Raw genomic sequence first — 23,869 nt, 5'->3', positions numbered from 1 at the left:
AAGCTATGCAAACAGATGTAGGTCTCACTCTGAATCTGGCTTTGAGAGGCACGTGTAGACTTGGATGTGAGTTTTCTTATTTTGGTTCAAATACGCCTTTCTATGATGTGCATGAGCAAAAAAAAAATGTATAATCTTGCATCCGTATGTAGTCTCGGTCATATCTTACAATTATTACACTTTTCCCTTTGAGAGACAGTATGGGGAGGCAAGGGCAGAGGTCAAGTACAGCTGTAAGGCTGTTGCAGTACAATCATCATCATCATCATCATTTATTTATATAGCACCACTGATTCCGCAGCGCTGTACAGAGAACTCATTCACATCAGTCCCTGCCCCATTGGAGCTTACAGTCTAAATTCCCTAATATAGACACACACACACACACATAGACATAGACATATACATATACATACAGACAGAGAGGTAGAGACTAGGGTCAATTTTTGATAGCAGCCAATTAACCTACCAGTATGTTTTTGGAGTGTGGGAGGAAACCGGAGCACCCGTAGGAAACCCACGCAAACATGGGGAGAACATACAAACTCCACACAGATAAGGCCATGGTCGGGAATCAAACTCATGACGCCAGTGCTGCGAAGCACAAGTGCTAACCACTAGGCCACTGTGCTGCCCTATACAATCAGCGAAGGAAACACAGATATGACTGTCAGGAGGTATATTGGCTGCGGATGTGAGTGCCTTAGCATCAGCACAGAAATGTGAATTGTGCAACAAAAAAAAAATACATTTGCACACAGTACTACCAGAGCCCTTATAGCTTGGGCTGGTTGCAGAAGTTGCAGGGGGAGAACAGTGTTAAGTCCCTCTTCATATGCTACAACCAGCACAAGACTATGAGAAACTGGGCTAGTCCCACTATAACAGGAAAACCCACTATATATGGCACTACTGGTCCCAGCAAGCCCTGGCACCCATAAAGTGCTGGGATATGCTGGGACTTGTACAACTGGGTTATATGATAGCAGGCAGCTTTACATCTGCATGTGGTGTGTCCAGCAGATATGAGAACTCTGTAAGCTATACATGCACAGTTCTGATTGTCAACAAAAATAAATTGTTTATCTAATTGCCTGCATATTTTTACTGTATGGACAACAGGAGACTAATGGTCATTTAACTAGACCAGTAGGGACTTGTTTGTTCAGCCTTCAAAAGCTCAGCTGGCCATAGTCTTTAAAAATACTGGTTCAATATAGGTATTTTAAAGGGGTAAATGTTAAAACACTGAAGAGTAAATATATCAAGCTGAGTCACTGGCGGGCTTGAAAAGTGAAGATGTTGCCTATAGCAACCAATTAGATTGTAGTTATCATTTATTTAGTACAGTCTACAAAATGATATCTAGAATCAGTTTGGTTGCTATAGGCAACACCTCCACTTTTCAAACTCGCCGGAAACTCTAACCTAGATACATTTACCCCAGTCTTTTAATAAACAATTGCATCCACTGAGTATATTTGGAAACTCCACTTGAATTACGTTGGGAGAAAAATGATCAATTTTGGCACAAGGAAATGATCATTTAATTGCGTATGTAATTAACATTACAAGAAACTAGAATTGACTCTCCAAATGCAAACTATTTAGGTATCTTTGTAATAGAATTTAAATTGGTATATTTATCCTTCCATTGGATTGCAAAAAGGTTATGTTTTATGGCTTTCTCATACATGCTTAAAGTAATCTATATATATATATATATATATAAATAGAAGTTTGTTTGTTGGAGAATATCTTCCACAGCTGTCAAGGTAAAGCAGTCAAATCTTACATAGTTATTTATAGAGATGCTCAGGCTCGGTTCCCCGAGAACCAAACTCACCCAAACTCAGCAGATCCGAATTTCAGTACTTTCGTGCGCCCTCGGAATTGAAAACGAGGCAAAATGTCATTGTGACGTCAACGGATCTCGCAAGTTTTGGATTCTATAAGTACCGCTCTCCCCGGCGACCCAGCGCCATTCCACGGAGGGACACAGAAGGAGTAGCACAGTTCTTGGCAGTCTCAAGTGCAGTTGGGCAGCTTTATAGGTAGAAATTAAGGAGGAGGGGCAGCAGTCTTCTTCAAAGTCTTCATTGACATTCAGGAGAGCTCCATTGCTAATTGTCATTGCTGAAATAAAAATAGGGCTAGCAGGTTTGTTCTTCTAAATCTGCAGTCACATTGTACTATGTTATATAGGTAACACACAAAGAGGAGAGCTCCATTACTAATTGTCATTGCTGAAATACAAATAATACTGCTGGCAGACTTGGTGTGAATCTGCAGTGACATTCTACTGTGTTATGTAGGTAACACACAAAGAGGAGAGCTCCATTGCTAATTGTCACTGCTGAAATACAAATAATACTGCTGGCAGTCTTGGTGTAAATCTAAAGTCACATTGTACTGTGTTATATAGGTAACACACAAAGAGGAGAACTCCATTGCTCCATTGCTAATTGTCATTGCTGAAATAGAAATACTAGGACTGGCAGGCTTGGTCTTCTGAATTTGCAGTCAAATTGTACGGTGTTACATAGCTAACACACAAAGAGGAGAGCTGCATTGCTAATTGTCATTGCTGAAATTGAAATACCAGGACTGGCAGGCATCTTCTTGTAAGGTCAGTCGTGACCAAGAAAGACCTTGTCATTCGGGCTCCAAAAGTGGTGTCCAAATACTTTACGTGTAAAAGCCGAGTTGGAAGAAAACAGTAAGACATTAGAGGAAAATGTATGTTTAGATTCAGAAATGACACAAATCCCTGAGAAGAGTCTATCCACGAGTGCTATGTGTAATCCTGACCATTCTGATAGTGTACCCATAAAGAAGGCCCCTTTCAACATTTCTGCAGATGTGTGCCTGAACAGCCCAAGTGTAGCCGATGATACACAAATTGAGGATGCTTCTTTGGAATTGCAACAGGATGAGAGGAATATTTGTTGTAGCGACAAGGGCGCTAATGAGGATGCTTATGAGGATAATTTTGTATGTGTAAGTCCTGCACCGGTGGAAGCAGTTCTTGCACGTGATAAGAAGAAGGCCATTGTCATGCCTAGACATAAGACCAAAAAATTCAACTCTTATGTGTGGAATTATTTTTACCCAAATCCTGACAACAGATGTCTAGCCATTTGTAGCGTATATAAAGCCACAGTCAGTTGAGGCAGGGACCTTAACCATCTTGGAACCTCATCCATGATACGCCATTTGAAACGAGTTCATGGCAAGCTTTTAGGAAAATTGGAAACTTATGCTAAAAAAATAACAAGCAGTTCATCATCAGCTAGGTTCCTTCTGTCAACTAGATCCCGACACCTGAAATCTACACCCACATCACCGTCCTCATCAATATACTCAGTAGCGATCGGAGTTAGTCCTGCATCCAAGTTGCTAAGTCTAAATAACTCCTCCACTATCCTGGATTCCTCAGAAGAATTCTTGAGCATTAGTCCAACTGCTGCTGCTGGGGGTGAATCTTCATCCAAGAAGCAGACCAAGAAGAAGACTACTAGTACTTTACAACAATTGACTGTTAAACAATCCTTTGTAAGAGAAAGCAAGTATGAAAGCTGTCACCCAGTCGCAAAGCAGATCACAGACGCCATGGCGACTATGCTAGTATTAGATCTGCGTCCAATATAACCATATATAAGTACCAAATATATACCATAAGGTTCGTAAAAATGTCTGTAGGCAGTAAAATATATCGACATTTCCGGCAATCGGCAACAGCATGTAGGAGATTGCTACAGCTACAAGAGCAATTTAATTTGCCCTGCCACCAACAAGCAAGAGGTGGTGAAAATTCTACCCTGTATATGCTTCAGTGGATGGAGGAACAGCGAAAAGCCATCCACGCTTACTCCACAAGCCATGACATTGGGAAAGGAGGGAGGATGTATTTCACTCAAGCACAGTGAAGAATTCTTTCTGTGTTGTGCAAGGTGCTGAAACCATTCGAAGTTGTTACCTCTGAAGTGAGTTCAGACACTGCTAGCTTGAGTCAAGTGATTCCCTTAACTATACTTTTGGAAAAACAGCTTGAGAAACTGAAGGAGGAGATAAAACAAAGCAATTACGCTAAGTATGTCGGACTTATAGATCAAGTACTTTATTTGCTTTACCAGGATCCAACAGTTATCAAAATCTTGAAATCGGATAACTACATTTTAGCGACTGTGCTTGATCCTCGGTTTCAGAGCTATGTTTTCTCTTTGTTTCCAACTGACCCAGATCTGAAGAGATGCAGGGAGCTCCCGGTGAGCAAGATGACAGCTCAAGTGCTACGTGACAGAACGGCGTCTCCTCCTTCAGTTTCTCACTTAAGTGCTACTAGGAAAAAACTTATCTTTCCCAAGTGACCCAGGGATGATGCAGAGGACTCAGCACAACATTTTGACATCTGGTCTGATCTAAAAGAATTGACCAAAAAATGTGACACCTCTGCCGTAACTCCACCTGATCCTACTATCAACATCCAAAGGATGGTGGAGGATTATTTTCACAACAGCATAGAAATAGACACACCAGAGAGTCCCTTTACATACTGGGAGAAAAAAAAGGGAATTTGGAGACCCATGTACCAACTCGCTTTGCACTGCCTAAGCTGCCCACCCTCCAGTGTGTACTCGGAAATGGTTTTCAGCACATCCGGGAACCTTGTCAGCGATCAGCGTAGGAGGCTACTTCCTCAAAATTTGGAAAAGATGATATTCATAAGAATGAACTTCAATTTCCACAAGGAAGGCCTTTCCCGCCAATTACATCAAAATACTGAAATTTCTGTAACAGTGGATTCCAGCGGTGATGAATTAATAATGTGTGAGGATGATGTACAAACTGATGAGGGTGAGGATGAGGCAGAGGATAATGACAACAACATCTTGCCACAGTAGATTTCATTAACAGCACTGTTACCTTAGGTCAGTGGTTCCCAAACTTTCTCAGTTCGAGGCACCCTTAATCACCATAATCTTTACAAGGCACCCCTAAGCCAAAATAATTACAGAGTAGTCCCGTTTTTTACGTAGTTGGGTCAAAATGATGTAAGATGTATTTAGGCCCCTTCACCATCACATTGTGAACCTTCATCATATCACTGCGCCCCTTCACCATATTACTTTGCCCCCCTCTTCGCCATCTTACACTCTGTCCCCCTCCTTCTGCGTCTCTCTCTGTCCCCCTCCTTCTGCGTCTCTCTCTGTCCCCCTCAATCAGCGTGTCTCTCTGTCCCCCTCAATCAGCGTGTCTCTCTGTCCCCTTCAATCAGCGTCTCTCTGTGTCCCCCTCCTTCAGCGTCTCTCTGTGTCCCCCTCTTTCAGCGTCTCTCTGTGTCCCCCTCATTCAGCGTCTCTTTCTGTCCCCCTTCTTCAGTGTCTCTGTCCCCCTTCTTGTGTCTCTGTCCCCCTTCTTCAGTGTCTCTCTGTCCCCCCCCTTCAGTGCGTCTCTGTCCCCCCCTTCAGCGCGTCTCTGTCCCCCCCTTCAGCGCGTCTCTGTCCCCGCCTTCAGCGCATCTCTGTCCCCCCCTTCAGCGCGTCTCTGTCCCCCCCTTCAGCATGTCTATCTGTGTCCCCCTTCAGCATCTCTCTCTGTCCCCCTCCTTGAGCGCCTCTCTCTGTCCCCCTCCTTCAGCGTGTCTCTCTGTGCCCCCTTCAGCCTGTCTCTCTGTGCAACCCTTCAGCCTGTCTCTCTGTGCCCCCCTTCAGCCTGTCTCTCTGTGCCCCCCTTCAGCCTGTCTCTCTGTGCCCCCCTTCAGCCTGTCTCTCTGTGCCCCCCTTCAGCCTGTCTCTCTGTGTCCCCCTTCAGCCTGTCTCTCTGTGTCCCCCTTCAGCCTGTCTCTCTGTGTCCCACTTCAGCCTGTCTCTCTGTGTCCCCCTTCAGCCTGTCTCTCTGTGTCCCACTTCAGCCTGTCTCTCTGTGTCCCCCTTCAGCCTGTCTCTCTGTGTCCCCCTTCAGCCTGTCTCTCTGTGTCCCCCGTCAGCCTGTCTCTCTGTGTCCCCCGTCAGCCTGTCTCTCTGTGTCCCCTTCACTTCATTTACTTAACTTCTTTCCTGACATCATCTCTGCTGCTGCTCCTCACTGAGGCTGACGGACGTGATGACGTCACGCCCGGCAGTCAGTGAAGAGGAGGATCCGGCGCTGAATGATGGGTACGTTTTTTTTGTTTGTTTTTTTTGCTATGGCGATCGCGGCACCCCTGTGATAGCGCTGCCGCAACCCAGGGACCCGCGGCGCACACTTTGGGAACCGCCGCCTTAGGTGCCTTAAGCCCATTGTTAGCTTGTTTTGTGGGGCCCCAAATAAACCAAGCACTTCAGCCACAAGGAGTGCCACTTTTGTGGCTGAAGTGCTTGGTTTGTTAAAGTATGCATGTCCTTTTTAAGATCCAACATAAGGGTGGGTGGGAGGGCCCAAGGACAATTCCATCTAACACCACTTTTCCTTTCAGCTACCGCTGTGTGCCAATGTTACCTACATGTGCTATATACTGTTGTGTGATTTGCAAAAAACTTAGACACCCATTGATGATGCAGATGACTCAGCACAACATTTTGACATCTGGTCTTATCTACTGTAAAATAATTGACCAGAATTAGTGACACCTCTGCTGTAACTCCACCTGATCCTACTATTAACTATCAACATCCAAATGGTGGAGGATTATTTTTAATTTTGTTGAATGGTATAAAGACAACAATTGTATTAACAAAGAACAACGTTGCTTGCAGAAGTAATGTAAGCATGGATGTCTAAATAGACGTATATATGTATTACCTTCCACTTTGCTGCTGTTTCATCAGTATTGCGCAAAGTATTTGTAACCTGCACTTTACGTCAAAGGTACCTAACTATATTATAATATCTTGTGAATTGGGGCTGATTCGAAGCTCAGTGATGAACTTGCTTTTTGCTGTGAATTACAATGGCTCTTTTTAGTGCATTGTCTGGCACCCTCGATTAGTCTAGGTCTGATAAAAGCACGAATCCTGGGGGGGCGTCAGTGCTCGTCACCACGTATTAGCTGTAGAATTACCACAGTTATCCAAGGAACGGGTGGAGCGATCAAAATGAACCATAACTGATTTCATGATCCAAGGACAATTCCATCTTGCACTGTTCTTTACTTACACTGCTGTGTGGCAATGTTTCCTAGATGTGCTATGAACTGCCGTGTGTTTGAGTTATTGCTCTGTCGCTTAGCATCCAGCCAGGTCGCTGCAGTCTTTGTTTGAAAGTGTATGAAAATAATATTGTGACCTGTGAGGTGATCAAAATTGAATGCAAATCACTTGGAATTAGTGTTATTGAGTTTAATAATAATGTAGAGGAGAAAAAAAAGCAAATATATGCGATATTAGCAAAAAAAATAGGAATTTTAGAAAAAAATCGGGATCCAAAACCAAAACACGCGAGGGCGGTTTTGCCAAAGCAAAAACCAAGACACAAAGTTAATCCAGATCCAAAATCAAAACCAGAACACGGGGGTCAGTGAACATCTCTAGTTTTTTAGTATCAAAAAAGTGACCTATTAGACCACATAGTGACAATGTGACAAACCAACAAATATTGAAAGCATAATTTTTTGGATGTAAACAATTTTATGACTGCTGGAAGGATACCTCGTCAAAACACAACATAACGAGAATGCAACGAAGCAACAAATGTAATTCTAAATAGCATTTTTGTTCTATTTACCAAATAATTTGCTAATATATAAAAACTGCTACATATTACAAATCTCACTCTGTGATTGCCCTCTGACCCAGTCCCTATATATTGCAGGTACAATTTAGTGTGGTGGTTTAGGTACACTTATTGTGACATCTATAAGCATTGGTACAAGCAGAGATCATCAGAAGTGAAAAATAATGAACAGCAGTGCAGCTCTTGGACCCAAACTTGAACTCGGTTAAAGGGAACTCTTTCTTATTAACTGCAATGTCATTTGCATTTCACTGAAACCAATATAAAGTCGGATTATTCATTAGCCAATTTTACAATGTTGTTTGTTTTTCCTATACAGAATTTTAATTATGCCTCATGTTCTACTTTTCCCTAAACACCTCCTTATTAACTTGTCTGCTCTTTACTACCTGATTGTCATCTTAATAGCTCTGCTCCTGCCATGTGGACATATTTGCTCTAATCATGGGGAACATCATGACACTTACCCTATTACTATCTCACTATCATAATCAAAGTAGTTAAAAGGTCACGAGATCATCACACTCATCTACTTAAATGCCCTGTTCTACAGCATGCATGCAGATAAATTGTTTATTTACAAGATACAGGGTACAGAACAGTGGGTTTTTTCCCTGCCCACTTCAAAACAAGTTGCACCTGGTGTGCAGTAGATGAAGAATGATAACAAAAAGATGATCAGGAACGTCAAAGTCAACCTCACCATAAAAAGCATCTGTCACAAAAAGTGTTTTCAAGCTTGTTTCAAAGCCCACACAAAGCATGCTGAAATCACTTCTATAACATCATGAAGTACACATTAATATGCCTGGAATCAGCGTCAGGGCCGTAACAAGGGTGGATGGGCAGTGTGAACAAACAGGGCGTAACGCCTGTCCGCTATTTATCCCAGGTCTACATAAACACAGTGGAAAAGCGCAGCACTGCATTTCAGCATCTTATCTGCTCCAGCCAGCATTGTGCATCACAATGCTGTCTGTGCAGAGGAGCTGAACAGAGCAAGGAAGCCAGGAAGAAGACAAAGAGGAAGCAGTGATGCGAACAAGAAGAGAAATAAGAAGAAAGGTAATTAGAATACGTCACAGAAAATGGAGGGAGAGTGGTGTCCAGAAATTGGGGGGAGAAAGGACTGCAGAGAATGTGGCAGAGAAGTGGGTGCAGTGAACATGGGGGAAGAAATGGCTTCAGAGAACAAGGGGGAGAGGTTGCTGCAAAGAACATGGGGAGGTGGATGCAGAGAACATGGGGGCAGGTGAGGTGGATGTATAATACCCTGCAAATCACACGTATATTACTGCTGTCACAGAACCAGATGGGAGATGGTAGCTACTACTGAACTAAGAGGGGCAGTGTCTAATGAGTCTCTGGTGTTCACCAGTGACCCCCACAAGAAGGTATGGGCTCCGCTGTATGGGGCGTGCAGGTCATGGTTCTCAAAGTCACTTACTGGTGAAGTAGGTAGGTGAAAGAGAGATAAAGCCACAGAGGTGTGACAAAACGCGTCAGTTACGGGGTACTATTGATATATGAATGTGGGGAAATGCAGACTGAGGTGTTCTTTTATATTTAACCCTTGATTGATGTGGACATTTTCATGGAGTGATATACTCACATACAGATAAATGATTACACAGCCTTTAGCTACCTGATTGATTACTGCATTTAGAAAGGACGTGCTAAATAGGAGATCTGGTGTGAAATGCATATATTTTATCCGGCTACCTTTTGGCATGGATGGACGCTCAGTCCTGAAGTTAGCTGTGCACAGTGTGTGCCAAGGAAATCTTCAGAAACCATCAGCGCCCTAATGTGGAGCAATACACAGGTGACCATGATTAGTCCTGGCAAGTACTGTATGTCCTTCTATTTCCAACTATTGGCTTGTTTTAAGGAGTTATAACACTTCAGCCTGCATATTTCAATTTCCAGACACATGGATATCGTACAGTCCATCACATAACGAGTGATTTAGTTAGATATGAATGTTAAATAAGTTTGCAAATAATAACAATATAGTTAAATTCATAAATTTATTTTATTGATTTTATGTTGAATAGATGTTTTTTAATGATTATCAGGAATCTGAATGTATTCTGCCATATCTGTTTAATTTGTATTTGATATGACCAAGGTGACTGGTGCTCCTTACTGTGTTTTTTTTTAGGTTGAATAATACTGGAAGGAGTTGGCACCTCCATTCATAAAGAGCTGACTCTCTCTGTTTTTTTCTTTTTATACATAGCTCCAAATTTGGGTTTTTTTTGTTTGTAGGTGAAAGTGAGAGTTCAGACAGTCTGAGTTCAAGCCATCCAGGAGCGATGTACGAAATCTTGATCTAATAGGTTTCAGGGAAGCCCGAGGTCAGAAGCCACATGAGAGCTAAAGGACAGAATCAGGATCCAGAAGAATACTCAATGCCAAGCCGAAGTCACAAGCCGAAGGAACAAACTGGATGCGGGGAACAGGGAACAGGGAGCTGAATACAAGAAAAGGTAGGTGTTGCTGGAGCTAGGTAGACCTAATACTCTGGTATCCTACTGGATGGCTGTGGGAAGAGCATCCCGTTGCTCATCATAGGGACGTTTCTGGTTGTCAAGAGGCGTTCATCCCTGCGCAGTTGGGGTAGACGCAGGGATGGCACCTGACAACTGCATGCACTCATTCAGATACTACATCTTCGAGGAGTGCCTCTGGGAAATTCATTACAAATTGCATTTGGCATTTTGGGGTGGACAAACTGCAAACTAGAGTCCCAGACTGCACACTAGAGCTCCAGACTGCACTAGAAACATGAGACATTTAGACCCTTCAACAAGTTGCAAAATGCCCATAAAAAATGTGCATTTTATTGCCAGAATGTACTTGAAGGCTCCAGGATATTCTAGTGGACAAGAGGTGGAGTCAAAAAAGGAATGCTGGACGTCAGTGGGTGATTTATGTGCATGTGTTATTGCTTCGTAGAATAATGGAGGATCTACCCACAAGTAGCCATTGTGTGCTGAACTTCAGGAAAGAATTGCTGTTGCCTTCAGGGATGTTTGCAGCTAAAGTTCCATCTTTAAATGCCACCCCAGAGGAAGGAAGCATTTTTGGATTAAAGCCCATTAGATGTCAGCAGGACTCATAAGAAGACAAATAAGTTTATGGTTTATTTTGCCTTGCTATGTTCAAGTTATTAAAGTGATATAAGTGAGACATCAAGCTGTGCTATTAAAACCTCTGACTGGTGTAGAGATGTGCCCCGGAGCAGCGACCAGCAGGAAGAGGGTGAAGATGGATCCTGCTGCTGTGCCCGTGAAGAGGGCGAACATGGATCCTGCTGCTGTGCCAGTGAAGAGGGTGAAGAAAGAAAAGAAAACTTACTTACCATTCTTGCGATCCAGCGCTGGTGAATATTTTTCTTTTTCCGCAGGTCCCGCCAGCAGTGGCCAGGTGAACCAATCAGGGCTTGCCTCCCCCTGCTGGCCAATCGACGGCCGGGTGAATGAGTCAATCCTGGCTCACCTCCGCCCGTTTAAATTATTGGTGCCGTGGTGAGCCAATGAGTGCTCGCGGTGGCGCCCAGTGATGATGGCAGAGAGAGAAGAGGACGTCGTGGGTCGTCCGGAGCACTGGTTCAAGAAAGAGACGTCGGAAGTGGCAGGGTGCCCTTGACAGGGCAAGGAGCTACCCTACCACTGGAAGAAAACGCCAGAGACGTCTGCAGGGAGCCCTTTCAAGGGCTAAGAGCACCCCCCCAGAAGACAGCTGCACCGAACAGAAGAAGAGGCGCCGCCAGCTGGAGGGTCAGGAAGACCCGGTAAAGAAGGCGTCGAACAAGCTGAGTATCCTGCGCAGAGCAGGTAAGTATACTCTGCGTTAGGTCTGGCATAAAGCCCATGGGCACTGTCTGGTACTAGGCCCGTGGCTACAGTTAGGGGCACAAGGCCCAGGGTTAATTGGGCAAAAGACCCATATAGGTAGTTAGTGGGCTTTAAGCCCAGTGTCAGGAAAGGGTACAAGCCCTACTTAGTGGGCTAGAACCCATAGTCAGGTAGGCCATAAGGCCTAGTTAGTGGGCTAGAGCCCATAGTTAGAAGGGCACAAGGCCCTAGTTAGTGGGCTCAGGGCCCAAGGCAGAGGAAGCATAAGGCCCATAGTCAGGGCACAAGGCCCTGTAGGTAAGGCCACAAGAGCCCATGGTGTAGGGCATAAGGCCTCTGGTAAAGAGGGTACCAGGCCCTGTAGGTAACGGGCGTGAGAGCCTAATCTAGAATAGGGTGCAGTCCCAGACTGGTGTGCGAATCTAGGTGATAGTCCTAGGCATTAGTAAGGCAGAAGGCACCTGTTAGTGCTATACTAAACTGTCTGGTTAGATATCAGAGGTGTGTATTCCGTGGTCAGCCTTCCAGATGCAACAGCAGAGTCTTATTCCGGCCTGTGTGGTGAATACTGTATTGTGCATTGTATTTGGTTGTGCTGTGTGTGTTTATTTACAGGTGCAAGACATCAGGCCCCCATTAAAGGTAGGCTCTTGTTTCCTTACTATTTTCCTGCAATAATCTGTGTCTGTGGGGACAAGGTGTAGATAGGAATACACACACAGTTAAGGAAGGACACATGGTAGTCTTCCCGTCCTGTAGGTCCCTGGGATTACGCTGGTTTCCAGAGACAGTTATTGGGCCCCTCACTGGCAGTGCAGCACAGCCCATTTGAGTTCCAGTGATGCGTCCCATGGTTCCATTCGGGTGTCCAGTCTGAGTTCCGGCAGGGTCCCTGGCAGTTTTCCGGATTGGATGGTGTTCCGCTTGGGTGAAGGTGGCGATTTTGAGTTCCGGTAGTGACGACTGGTGGTTCCATACCAAAGCCGCCACCCCGGTGCGCTGTTACAGTGAGCCTCAGTCGTGCAGGTGGCGACAGGTCCTTGGGATTCCGTGAGTGACCCCATAGTGAGAAGATAGTTTTCTCTGTATGACCTGGGTGAGGGTTTAAGGATCAGCCCTCTGTAGTAGAACGTGAACACCAGTTTGTGTTCCCCGTAGGTAGAGGGAAGAGGCTTAGGGAGTACACTACACCCGGTTTATAGGAAAGCTGCGTTCCTGACCATTAGTTAGTTGTTTGTTTTAGGGTCGGGCCACCTGTTGTTAGTTAGTGTCAGTTGTGTGGGTTGTACATACTAGCCTCACTTGTAGAGTAGAGGGAGGCTGTGTTGGGTCTGTCTTCCACAGGTGACGGAGAGGAGCAGGAGAGCAGGGACCGGAAGTTGGATAGTACGGTGAGTATAACGCTCTATTCCTACTTCTGGTTAGGCCGTCACCCAGAGGTGAGTGGAGTATTTGAGGCGTGATTGACTTGAGTGTCTCTGCTCATTGCCGTGGTCTCGGACAGTCCTTTCTCAGGTATGCACAGCCTTAATTTCGGTTTCTTCGTTAGAGGGAAGTGGAGTTAGGTGACAGAAGTTCGGTTGCTGCTCTGCTGGGATAGGACAGCGGCTGGGGTGACTCAGAAGCAGACAGGAGGTGGTCATCGTTTGAGAGATAAGTTATCTGTGTGCATCTGTCCTGTTCCCCGCAGGTGTTACACTGGGACAGTAACATTGCTATTGAGAGGTTATTGTGCTATCTGAAGGAACAGTTTATTCCAACCAAATCTGCTGTATTTAAAGTTTATCTACAAGCTGACACAGGATGCTAGGGATATAGAGAGAAATCATTTGTCACAAGAGTTTATCTATATAGCATCAGAAGTTTGATCCTATTTTGAAAAGCCTAAAATGGTTGCTGAGGAGAGAAAAGCGAGTTGTTTAACTCTACAGTTGCTGGGAGAGGATCTGCCTTTTCCATTAGGTGGATTATTAAGTGAAGATTGTGTTTCTTTCACTGATAATCTTGTATTGTGTAGAATGACTGTTCCTTACACCAAGCTCAGAAGTCACCTATGCGTTAAGTTGATTACTTATTTCATCCTTTACAAGTTAATAAGCTTCATGTGTCCAGCTGAAACTTTGCTTTAACCTGCGGATTATAATTTATCCCCAGGGAATCTGTCTAGTGTAAAGTGACCCTAGTCTACAGTAATTTCTTCTCAAGAATCTAACATGATCAAGTTGGATTAACCCTTGTTGCAACTCTACTGAGTTGTGTGTGAAAAGTGTATAATTGCACTAAAAGTTTATTTTGATTGATTTGTCTAGATCAGTGATGGGCAAACTATGGCCCACGGGCCAGATCCGGCCCCCTTAGAGGTTCTATTCGGCCCACCAATATTTTAAAAAATTTCATTAAAATATGCATAAAATTAGGGCCGACCCTGTGTGTCAGAACCTTCATTTTTATGCATTCCCAGCTATTTCCTCCATTACACTTCATCCTCCTTCCTAAAAGGACACTTCGTTGGCCAATCACTCAAACACCTGCTCGCCCCCTAATGGCTGAAAGTCATGTGAGAAGAGATGGGCTGGGCCATATACTAAGGCGGATTTCGATTGGCTGCTGTGTTGTCAGTTAGTGGCTCACCAGAAAGACGGATCTGCAACAACCTGCTGCAGTTAAATAAGTGCTGTGTCTGTACGATCGCTGCACTTATAGAGGTAACACTGTTATATAACACCCTCCCGTTACATCCAAAAAATTTGTGTTATATATTTCGATATTTTAGTTTTTTAATAAATTATATTGGCCTACCTAAAGTTTTTCTTTTTTATTTGGCCCGCTCCTGAAAAAGTTTGCTCTGTCTAGATAATCTGCCGCAGCAGCACTTAGTGTAATTGTCTTTTAAAAGTATTTTCCAGTGAATCCCATTTCACTGAAACACTAGTGCCTCACTTTCCATTGAGATATATTTATTCAGTGACCTATGTGTTGTAGTGATTTATGTTTGCATATTGCTGATATTGTTGTGATGGGGCTGTATGGGGGGAAATAGACATATTTATTAAACATGGATAATATTAATTTCATTTTGGGGCTGATTGGGTGGAAGGAGGTTTGTTTATTAAACAAAGAAAATATACCAATTTAATGTCTAGCTGTTTTAGGGGGAGGGATGCCAGAGTGTTTACTCACTGCTCAGCTTTCCAGAAGGTGAATCTTTTCCAAACAGGGAGCCAACATTACAGGATCCAGCAAAGGAGCAAGTGAGCTGAAGACATCAGCAGCAGCACCAGGTAGTCAAACTACAAGAACAGGTAGGAGAGAGCAGCACAGGATTGGGGAATGGACTTGTGCTTGAATAGGGCTAGGCACATTCCATCGTAGTATGACTACACCTTTTCAGCAACATCTAATCCCACCAAGATCCACAAGGGGGTTGATGGGTGCCACTATTCTCTCTTGTCCAGGGCTCTAAAATATCCAGTTATGGCTATGATCAGCCTCTTCTGCCACCCAAGGCAGTACTTGTACCATGCCAAGCCCATTGCTTTGGTCACCTGCCACTTACTGCTGTACTGTAATTGACACAACAAGTGGAATAGGTGCGGGAGAGAAAAAATAATTCCAGTCCTTCTCCAGTTCCTACTTCACTCACATTAAACTTCAGCAAAGGGGAAGGTAGAGAGAGGCATGTTGGGAGAAAGGAGGCAAAATGAGAACCTAGTCTCTGATTCACTGTCAGTGGTGCTGCCTGAGATGAGATTATCCCCTTACCTAGAGGAGGAATAGTCATCTATAAATGTCGTGCTGCTCCGTTTACAATTAGAATATTAGCTCTCTCATGAGAAGAGCCCTCACAAGGCTTTGTTTTCATGTCCTCATTTATGTTCCCTTGTTCTTTGTATCTCCTGCTTACCCTCACTGCGTGATGCGCTGGAGCAATGTGATGCCTTACAAACCAACTAAAATAGTAAATATCACAAAGTTCATATACATCACAATCAATTAACTGCAGTGGTTGCTTTGCTCTGGCTGATTTCATATATTATCTTCCTTGTGGTTCTAGCAGCAGCAGGCGCATTTTGTTAGTAGAGTATGGGCAGATGTCTAACAAGTCAGGACTACAGAGACTATTTGATTGTGTCCTGTTCTTGTGTCTGTCCTCTACCATTTATAAATGAATTTGGCAGACAGTGAAGTGTCATTATGGCAGGTAGTGCTCAAATCAAGACTATGGAGACACGCAAACAATTCATCAATAGCATTTTCAGGCTTGTAAGAACACCAAGAATATCAAGACAGGAACAAGTAAGTAAGTGAAGAATGGGAATAAATGGACTATACAATGTAAACAGTATTTAGCGCCAAGTAAGCAAATATAATACATTCCTTCCTCTTAGTTATCTAACATAACATGGACCTACTGAGCTTTATGAAGCGTATAGATCCGTTCAGAGATTTCAAGAGGCGGAATAATCCCATACTTCTGGAGACATTAACTCCTTCCTCATATGTTGTAGTTTCTCAACCTGCCACATGCCTTTTCTTTAAAGGGTTGTATTGTACCACACAAGGGAAAAGTCTGGCAGACAAGCCCTGTCCAGCTAGGAAACTAGTGGTCAGGGATAACAACAAAATAAATACTCCCAAGGTTTTAATGGGCTCAACCACCCATTTAATGATGAGACACTCATTCTCCACAACAGAGTATTGGGTCTCTCGGGGATAGAACTTCCAACTTACGTACAACCAATACAGAAATGAAAGTTGCACAATCAATTTATCGGTTAAAAAAAGGTGCTTGACAAGGTGGGGTTATTCTGAAAGGAGCACAAACAGTGAAAAATCCCCAAGCAAACTGTTGCTAACCAGCAAAAGAGCTGCTATTTTAACTGGTAGATAAAAATGCAGAATTCTAAGTTACACACATTTGCAAATGCATGATAAGCCAACCGCCACCTCAAGTCGCTTCTCCTAACAGGGTGGTCCCAACTCTAAACAATGAGAATCCCTATTTTTGGGACCTGCATAAATGTGTTTTTAAATTGAGAGCTAACTTACCAAGGGGCACCGAAAGAGCTTCCAGATGGCAGTATAGCACCAGCACTCCCCATTAGCTACTGATACCAGTGTATGACTCTCAAACACACAATAGAGAAAGGAAAGTTACTCTATAAATGTATAGGTTAACAGGTGCTTGAAAGGGTGGGGTTATCCTGAAAAGAGCAAATACAGAGCAAAATCCCCCAGCACTGTGCACAGGTATCAGTAGTTACTGGGGAGTGCTGGTGCTATACTGCCATTTGGACTGTCTTGGGGTGCCTCTTGGTAAGTTAGCTCTCAATTTAAAAACATACACACACACACACACACACACACACAAGTATTATATATATATATATATATATATATATATATATATATATATATTTATATCCCAAAAATAGGGTCTCTCATTGTTTAGAGTTAGGACCACCCTATTAGCAGAAGTGCCGTGACATGGTTGGTGACTTATCATGCATCTGCAAATGTTTGTAACTGAGCAGTGTGCTGGGGGATTTTTTCCTGTATTTGCAACTTACAAACAACACCAGGGGGTAAATGTATCATACTCCGGTTTCCCTTTGCAAGGCAGCGCCACTTTAAATTTTAGCTGTCATCTCGCCGAACTCGCGGGAGTTAAAGAAAGCGGAGTATGATACATTTACCCCCAGATGATCTAACCCCAAAAAGATTTGACATAGGATATGTTAGAGATCGCGGCGGCCGCGGGCACCGCCGCGACTCTCCTGGGTTCTCTGGTGACGTCCCGGCTGGGCAACAACCGGGACGCTGGGGAGCTTCTCGCGCCGCGCCTGGCCAGCTGTCAAACAGCCGGGCGCGTGCGTATAGGGGGAGATTGAGTCAGCCGCGCAAGGCTGTAGTAGATCAGTCAATCAGGGCTGATTAAGGACTTAGTTTGCCGCTGGCACTCTGCCTTTTCCATTGGCTGCAGGCTCATTTTTATTATGCTGCAGCTGAGGACACATTCTGGACTGTGTCCTGATTGGCCATCAGTACTATTTAAGGCAGTGAGGACTGAGCCTCACTGCCGGTTATAGCGTCTAGTTTGCCTGTCAGCCTAATCTGCTCCTGCTCCTGCTTTGTATTGGTGAAACCTGTTGGACTGATTGCCTGTGTATGACCCCTTGCCTGGATTTGGACCCTTCCTATGTTTCTTGTGACCCCAACCTCTGGTGTGTTTACCGACCTTCCTGTTTGCTTGTGACCCTTGACCTTGGCCTGTTTACTGGATCTGTTGTCTGCTGTCGGCCCTTGACCCTTGCCTGGACTTCACTACGCTTACCTGGGTTCTCCCCAGCCGGTACACACTTCACGACCCTCTGGCAGTCTTCGGCCAAGTCTGTCCCCACCACTAGGGGCTCCAGTGAACACCTGACTAGCAGAGCATACTCTGAGTTGTGTTGTATCGGCTGGAGGGGTTCCTAACAGGACAACCCCAACCATAGCCGGATTAAGGGGGGGATTTTTTTATTATTATTTTTTTTTTAATGGCGGCGGGGGGGGGGGGGGTTGCGGGGGGGTTCGGGTCTCCCTGCATTGGTGGGGGGAGCAGGGTAGTAAAAAAAAATAATAGAGATACTACTCGCCTCATCGCTGCGCCAGTGTCCCTCCTCCTCCTCCCTCTCTGCACTGTTAACACTGAATGACAGGCGTGACATCATCAAGTCACGCCTGTCATTCAGTGAGGAGCAGCACGGAGAGGACCAAGAAAGAAACAAGAAGACAGAAGTGAAGAGAAGAACGAAGCTAAAAGGAAGGTAAGTAAAAAAAACAAAAACGGAATAACGCAGAAAGGCACACTATGGAGGAAAAAGGGGGAGAAGAAAGGCACACTATGGAGGAAAAAGGGGGAGAAGAAAGGCACACTATGGAGGAAAAAGGGGGAGAAGAAAGGCACACTATGGAGGAAAAAGGGGGAGAAGAAAGGCACACTATGGAGGAAAAAGGGGGAGAAGAAAGGCACACTATGGAGGAAAAAGGGGGAGAAGAAAGGCACACTATGGAGGAAAAAGGGGGAGAAGAAAGGCACACTATGGAGGAAAAAGGGGGAGAGGAAAGGCACACTATGGAGGAAAAGGGGGAGAAGAAAGGCACACTATGGAGGAAAAAGGGGGAGAAGAGAGGCACACTATGGAGGAAAAAGGAGGAGAAGAGAGGCACACTATGGAGGAAAAAGGGGGAGAAGAGAGGCACACTATGGAGGAAAAAGGGGGAGAAGAAAGGCACACTATGGAGGAAAAAGGGGGAGAAGAAAGGCACACTATGGAGGAAAAAGGGGGAGAAGAAAGGCACACTATGGAGGAAAAAGGGGGAGAAGAAAGGCACACTATGGAGGAAAAAGGGGGAGAAGAAAGGCACACTATGGAGGAAAAAGGGGGAGAAGAAAGGCACACTATGGAGGAAAAAGGGGGAGAAGAAAGGCACACTATGGAGGAAAAAGGGGGAGAGGAAAGGCACACTATGGAGGAAAAGGGGGAGAAGAAAGGCACACTATGGAGGAAAAAGGGGGAGAAGAGAGGCACACTATGGAGGAAAAAGGAGGAGAAGAAAGGCACACTATGGAGGAAAAAGGGGGAGAAGAAAGGCACACTATGGAGGAAAAAGGGGGAGAAGAAAGGCACACTATGGAGGAAAAAGGGGGAGAAGAAAGGCACACTATGGAGGAAAAAGGGGGAGAAGAAAGGCACACTATGGAGGAAAAAGGGGGAGAAGAAAGGCACACTATGGAGGAAAAAGGGGGAGAAGAAAGGCACACTATGGAGGAAAAAGGGGGAGAAGAAAGGCACACTATGGAGGAAAAAGGGGGAGAAGAAAGGCACACTATGGAGGAAAAAGGGGGAGAAGAAAGGCACACTATGGAGGAAAAAGGGGGAGAAGAAAGGCACACTATGGAGGAAAAAGGGGGAGAAGAAAGGCACACTATGGAGGAAAAAGGGGGAGAAGAAAGGCACACTATGGAGGAAAAGGGGGAGAAGAAAGGCACACTATGGAGGAAAAAGGGGGAGAAGAGAGGCACACTATGGAGGAAAAAGGAGGAGAAGAGAGGCACACTATGGAGGAAAAAGGGGGAGAAGAGAGGCACACTATGGAGGAAAAAGGGGGAGAAGAAAGGCACACTATGGAGGAAAAAGGGGGAGAAGAAAGGCACACTATGGAGGAAAAAGGGGGAGAAGAAAGGCACACTATGGAGGAAAAAGGGGGAGAAGAAAGGCACACTATGGAGGAAAAAGGGGGAGAAGAAAGGCACACTATGGAGGAAAAAGGGGGAGAAGAAAGGCACACTATGGAGGAAAAAGGGGGAGAAGAAAGGCACACTATGGAGGAAAAAGGGGGAGAAGAAAGGCACACTATGGAGGAAAAAGGGGGAGAAGAGAGGCACACTATGGAGGAAAAAGGAGGAGAAGAGAGGCACACTATGGAGGAAAAAGGGGGAGAAGAAAGGCACACTATGGAGGAAAAAGGGGGAGAAGAAAGGCACACTATGGAGGAAAAGGGGGAGAAGAAAGGCACACTATGGAGGAAAAAGGGGGAGAAGAGAGGCACACTATGGAGGAAAAAGGGGGAGAAGATAGGCACACTATGGAGGAAAAAGGGGGAGAAGAGAGGCCCACTATGGAGGAAAAAGGGGGAGAAGAGAGGCACAGTAAGGAAAAAAGGGGGAGAAGAGAGGCACAGTAAGGAAAAAAGGGGGAGAAGAGAGGCACAGTAAGGAAAAAAGGGGGAGAAGAGAAGCGCAGTAAGGAAAAAGGGTGAGAGGCACAGCATGAGAAGAAAGGGGGGAGAAAGGCACAATAGTGGGGACAATTAATTAATTTAAGATGGGATGGTTTGGGCGCTACTGAATGTGGGGGTGAGTTTGGGGAGAAAGAGGTCCCTTTATTAAATGTGCCTATGAATTATTTAATGGCAGTGACGGTTGCGGGATATAAGTATATTTCTGAAATGTAAATACTATTAATTTATTGCTGGGGCTGTTTGTAGGGAGGGAAATAGGTTTATTTATTTATTAAATGTGAATACTATTATTTTAATGTTGGGGCTGGAGGAAGGCCCAATTATTAATCATGGGTGGTACTGATTTAACGCCGGGTGTGGCTGTAATTTTCTAAATGTACCCATTTTTTTTCCCAAATAGGGCCCCTAACATTCCAGGATCCAGACAAGCCGCAACTAAAGAAACCTGCAGCACAGGTGGTGAAAGTGAGAAGAACAGGTGAGAGAGCAGCAAAGTCTATGAAATGTTGTGATTCTAGTGGCACAATCCCAATTCTTGGTGACCATTCAATGGTGTACACAACAATGCAGGTTTTTTGTCTGTAGGAGGGTGGCCTGGCCATGCCCAATGATGCATTATCAATGGTATTTTAATTTGCGGTATCATTGCTAGTTTTAATGTGCATTATAAATTTTATTTTTAAAGTGCGGTATCATTTCTAGCTTTAGTGTACATTGTCAATGGTATTTTTAATGTGTGATATCATTGCTAGTTTTAATGTGTGGTGTCAATACCCATATTAATGTGGTGTTTTGATGATTGTTTTAATGTACAGTATTTTAGTTTGTGGAAGCAATGATTTTTCTTATACAGACAACCTAAGCGAGCCCCCTGGGAGAGCTGTAAGTGTCATACTGTGGGCTGTAGGTGATGTAATGCAGGATGTGTCACTATGCTCTTAATTTTAGATCTTAGGGCCCCCCCTGTCTTAAGTGCCCTGGGCCCCCGAAGTCTTAATCCAGCTCTGACCCCAACTACTAGCTAAAATTCATGGACCAAAGCACTGACAGAGTACATGATGCAAAATGTTTTGATGAGGTGGTGTACATAATCAAAGAGCTGTTGGAAAGAATTAGGGATGCCATGGAGTACAAATGGCATTCTTATGAATTGGTAAGCATGAGGTGGTGAATACAGTTTTCACCGTTATGTGATTGATTCCAGTCAGGGCCCCATCTGCGTTTCCCTGCATTTGTAGCTCTAATGGGTGAGGGACTGATGTGAATGACTACATATTATCTGAATAGAGTTGCATCATCATCATCATAATAGTAATAATAATAATAATAATATTGCTTGGTTGTCTGTTTCTGAAGTTTGCCCCAGGCCAGTAAGATGTAGGAGACGGCATGACTTTTGGTCCTGAATATGTCTGGGGCTGTAGTAATGGATGGCTGACATCTCTTCTGCTCCCTCCCTATTGCAACTTTTTCTCCACAGAACCATGACATGTCAATGCGGGAACTTGAGGTCGGGGATGGCAGATTGCATTATCCAATCACATCTCATGCAGCCATAGCATTCCAAAAGAATGGACAGCAGGCATAAGGGTTCAGACACAATGTAAGTGGACCCATCAAGGCAGGCACTGAGGAAGTCTATTAATAAACTATTACATGGCTTCCACTATTTGGTTATTACTGTGGGCCCTGACTGGAGTCACTTGTTAACATGATTGCACAGCCATTGCATTAGGGCCTAAGACCTGTTGGATAGAGAAATGACATCAGCAATGCTTCAGAACTGACAGGTTTCTGGACTGAGAGAAAGGAAGCTGCTTTGACCTTTTGATAGTCCCCAGTATATTCAGTCACCATGGCCTCAAAGGCCACTTGTGATTTTTCTATTAGCAGTGGTGTCAGGTAGCTTTCACAGGAACTCTTGGGCTTTGGCTAGGTCACTCTCTCAAATGTGTCTAGGAAAGGGATCAGGATCATCACCCTCCTTAATCTTAGTGATCATTGCCATTATCTGGCATGACAGAGTTGTCTGAACCACCTCAGCTCTGATCTTTTACAACTTCTACAGTACTCTTCTGTTGGAACAAAGTGAGGAGATTTTGGTTCTCCTTGGTCACAATCTCCATCTGTGCCTAATGTTATTCTAGCTTTTGTCACTAGCTCCAGTCTTGGAAGTCTCTTTTTTTGACCGAAATGAGCTTGTTTGGTATGGGCCACTCTTATAATATCACTATTCAGTCAACAGTCCAGGACTTGTAATACTAATTTGTGGAGGGAAGGGCTCCAGAGTGAGATTTTGATTTACACAGGCTAATACTGCACAGAGAGGCATTTTTGAAGATCCAAAATCCCAACTTGTTTAAAATAGACTTTAATAATAAGCAAAACTGGGAATACAATAGATTCAGTGCAGAGTCAGCCAGGAGAAGGTATTCACATATTTTAATCAGAGATTTTGTAGATATGCTATGATTGAAAAGTATTTATATTTTGTAGAACAAGAATTGGTAGAAGAAACCCAGCATTGCATACATGACTTACAAAGTCATAGGCTTTTGTGCCGAGCTCCTACTCTCCACAATTTCATAGTGATGACAATCATTTGAGAAGTTCTGCAGCATTACATAACAATTTTTGAGCATATCAAGTTTAACCAAGAAAGGCTAGTATATAGCAAGCTGAACAGATTACTCCCGTTTGGGCTTTTTATGTAGTTTAATGCTACACAGGTTTTGTCATATATTAATGTCCTAGAGTGGGTTTTGATGCCTTGAAGTTTGGCCAAATAGGTATGCTTGATATCTCACCTTTCATAAAAATTGCAACATCCTCAAGCTGTGGTACATTATCTTCTCTGTATCCGCAGTATTTTGTTAACAAAGGTAGGTTCTTCAAGTATTCCTTACAGGCGTGAGTCGGGTACAGCTTTGTAAGTTCTCTGAAAACCGTGCCCCATGTTTTTATCTCTTCAGCTGTATACTCCACTCTTGGAATTGGTTGTCCACTAAATAAATAAAAGACATGAATACATACATTCAAATAGTAACCCTTCATGATATGAGCGGATTTGCACCTGAATGGCCAACACATTTTTCATATTTCTGTTCTGCATCAGATTCGGTATGCTGAGAATAGCATTTTACTTTAGCAGGCTACAATTTTATATTGCTCTGAGTTTTTGTGACACTTACAGCTTTCTTTTGACAGCATATTGGAATATCGATTTTATGTTATGGGCAATAAAAAGGGTCAAACAAGAAAAAAACACAATTCCTTATTTGTTTCCATAGTTAAGTTTATATATTGTGACAGAAGCGCCGGGAAAGAAGTGAGGTACATAAGTCCTAGATTCCTGTCATTTGTATTTTAAAGCACCAGGGAGATTGTGTCTGAGGAAATGCTTCTCAAAATGTGTTTCTCAGCTTCAGGAAAAGCTGGTAAGAGTCCCTGGTGTTTTGTATGGAGAGAGTAACGTGGGCTCCATACAAAAGGCCCAGTCCAGATCT

General features: G+C 44.0%; 1 protein-coding gene across 2 annotated transcripts in view; it reads right to left on the bottom strand.

Annotated features, from left to right (window-relative positions):
* Positions 1-23,869, bottom strand: part of TPH2 (tryptophan hydroxylase 2) — a 292,829-nt gene that overhangs the window by 191,947 nt on the left and 77,013 nt on the right. For both annotated transcript variants that reach the window (XM_075209533.1, XM_075209534.1), the window contains exon 6: positions 23,171-23,367. In XM_075209533.1, coding sequence (XP_075065634.1) covers positions 23,171-23,367 — 197 coding nt within the window. The remainder of the gene's footprint in view (positions 1-23,170; positions 23,368-23,869) is intronic.

Source organism: Mixophyes fleayi, chromosome 4 (assembly GCF_038048845.1).
Source record: "Mixophyes fleayi isolate aMixFle1 chromosome 4, aMixFle1.hap1, whole genome shotgun sequence".
Classification (NCBI taxonomy): domain Eukaryota; kingdom Metazoa; phylum Chordata; class Amphibia; order Anura; family Limnodynastidae; genus Mixophyes; species Mixophyes fleayi.
This window is presented reverse-complemented; position numbering and strand designations above follow the sequence as displayed.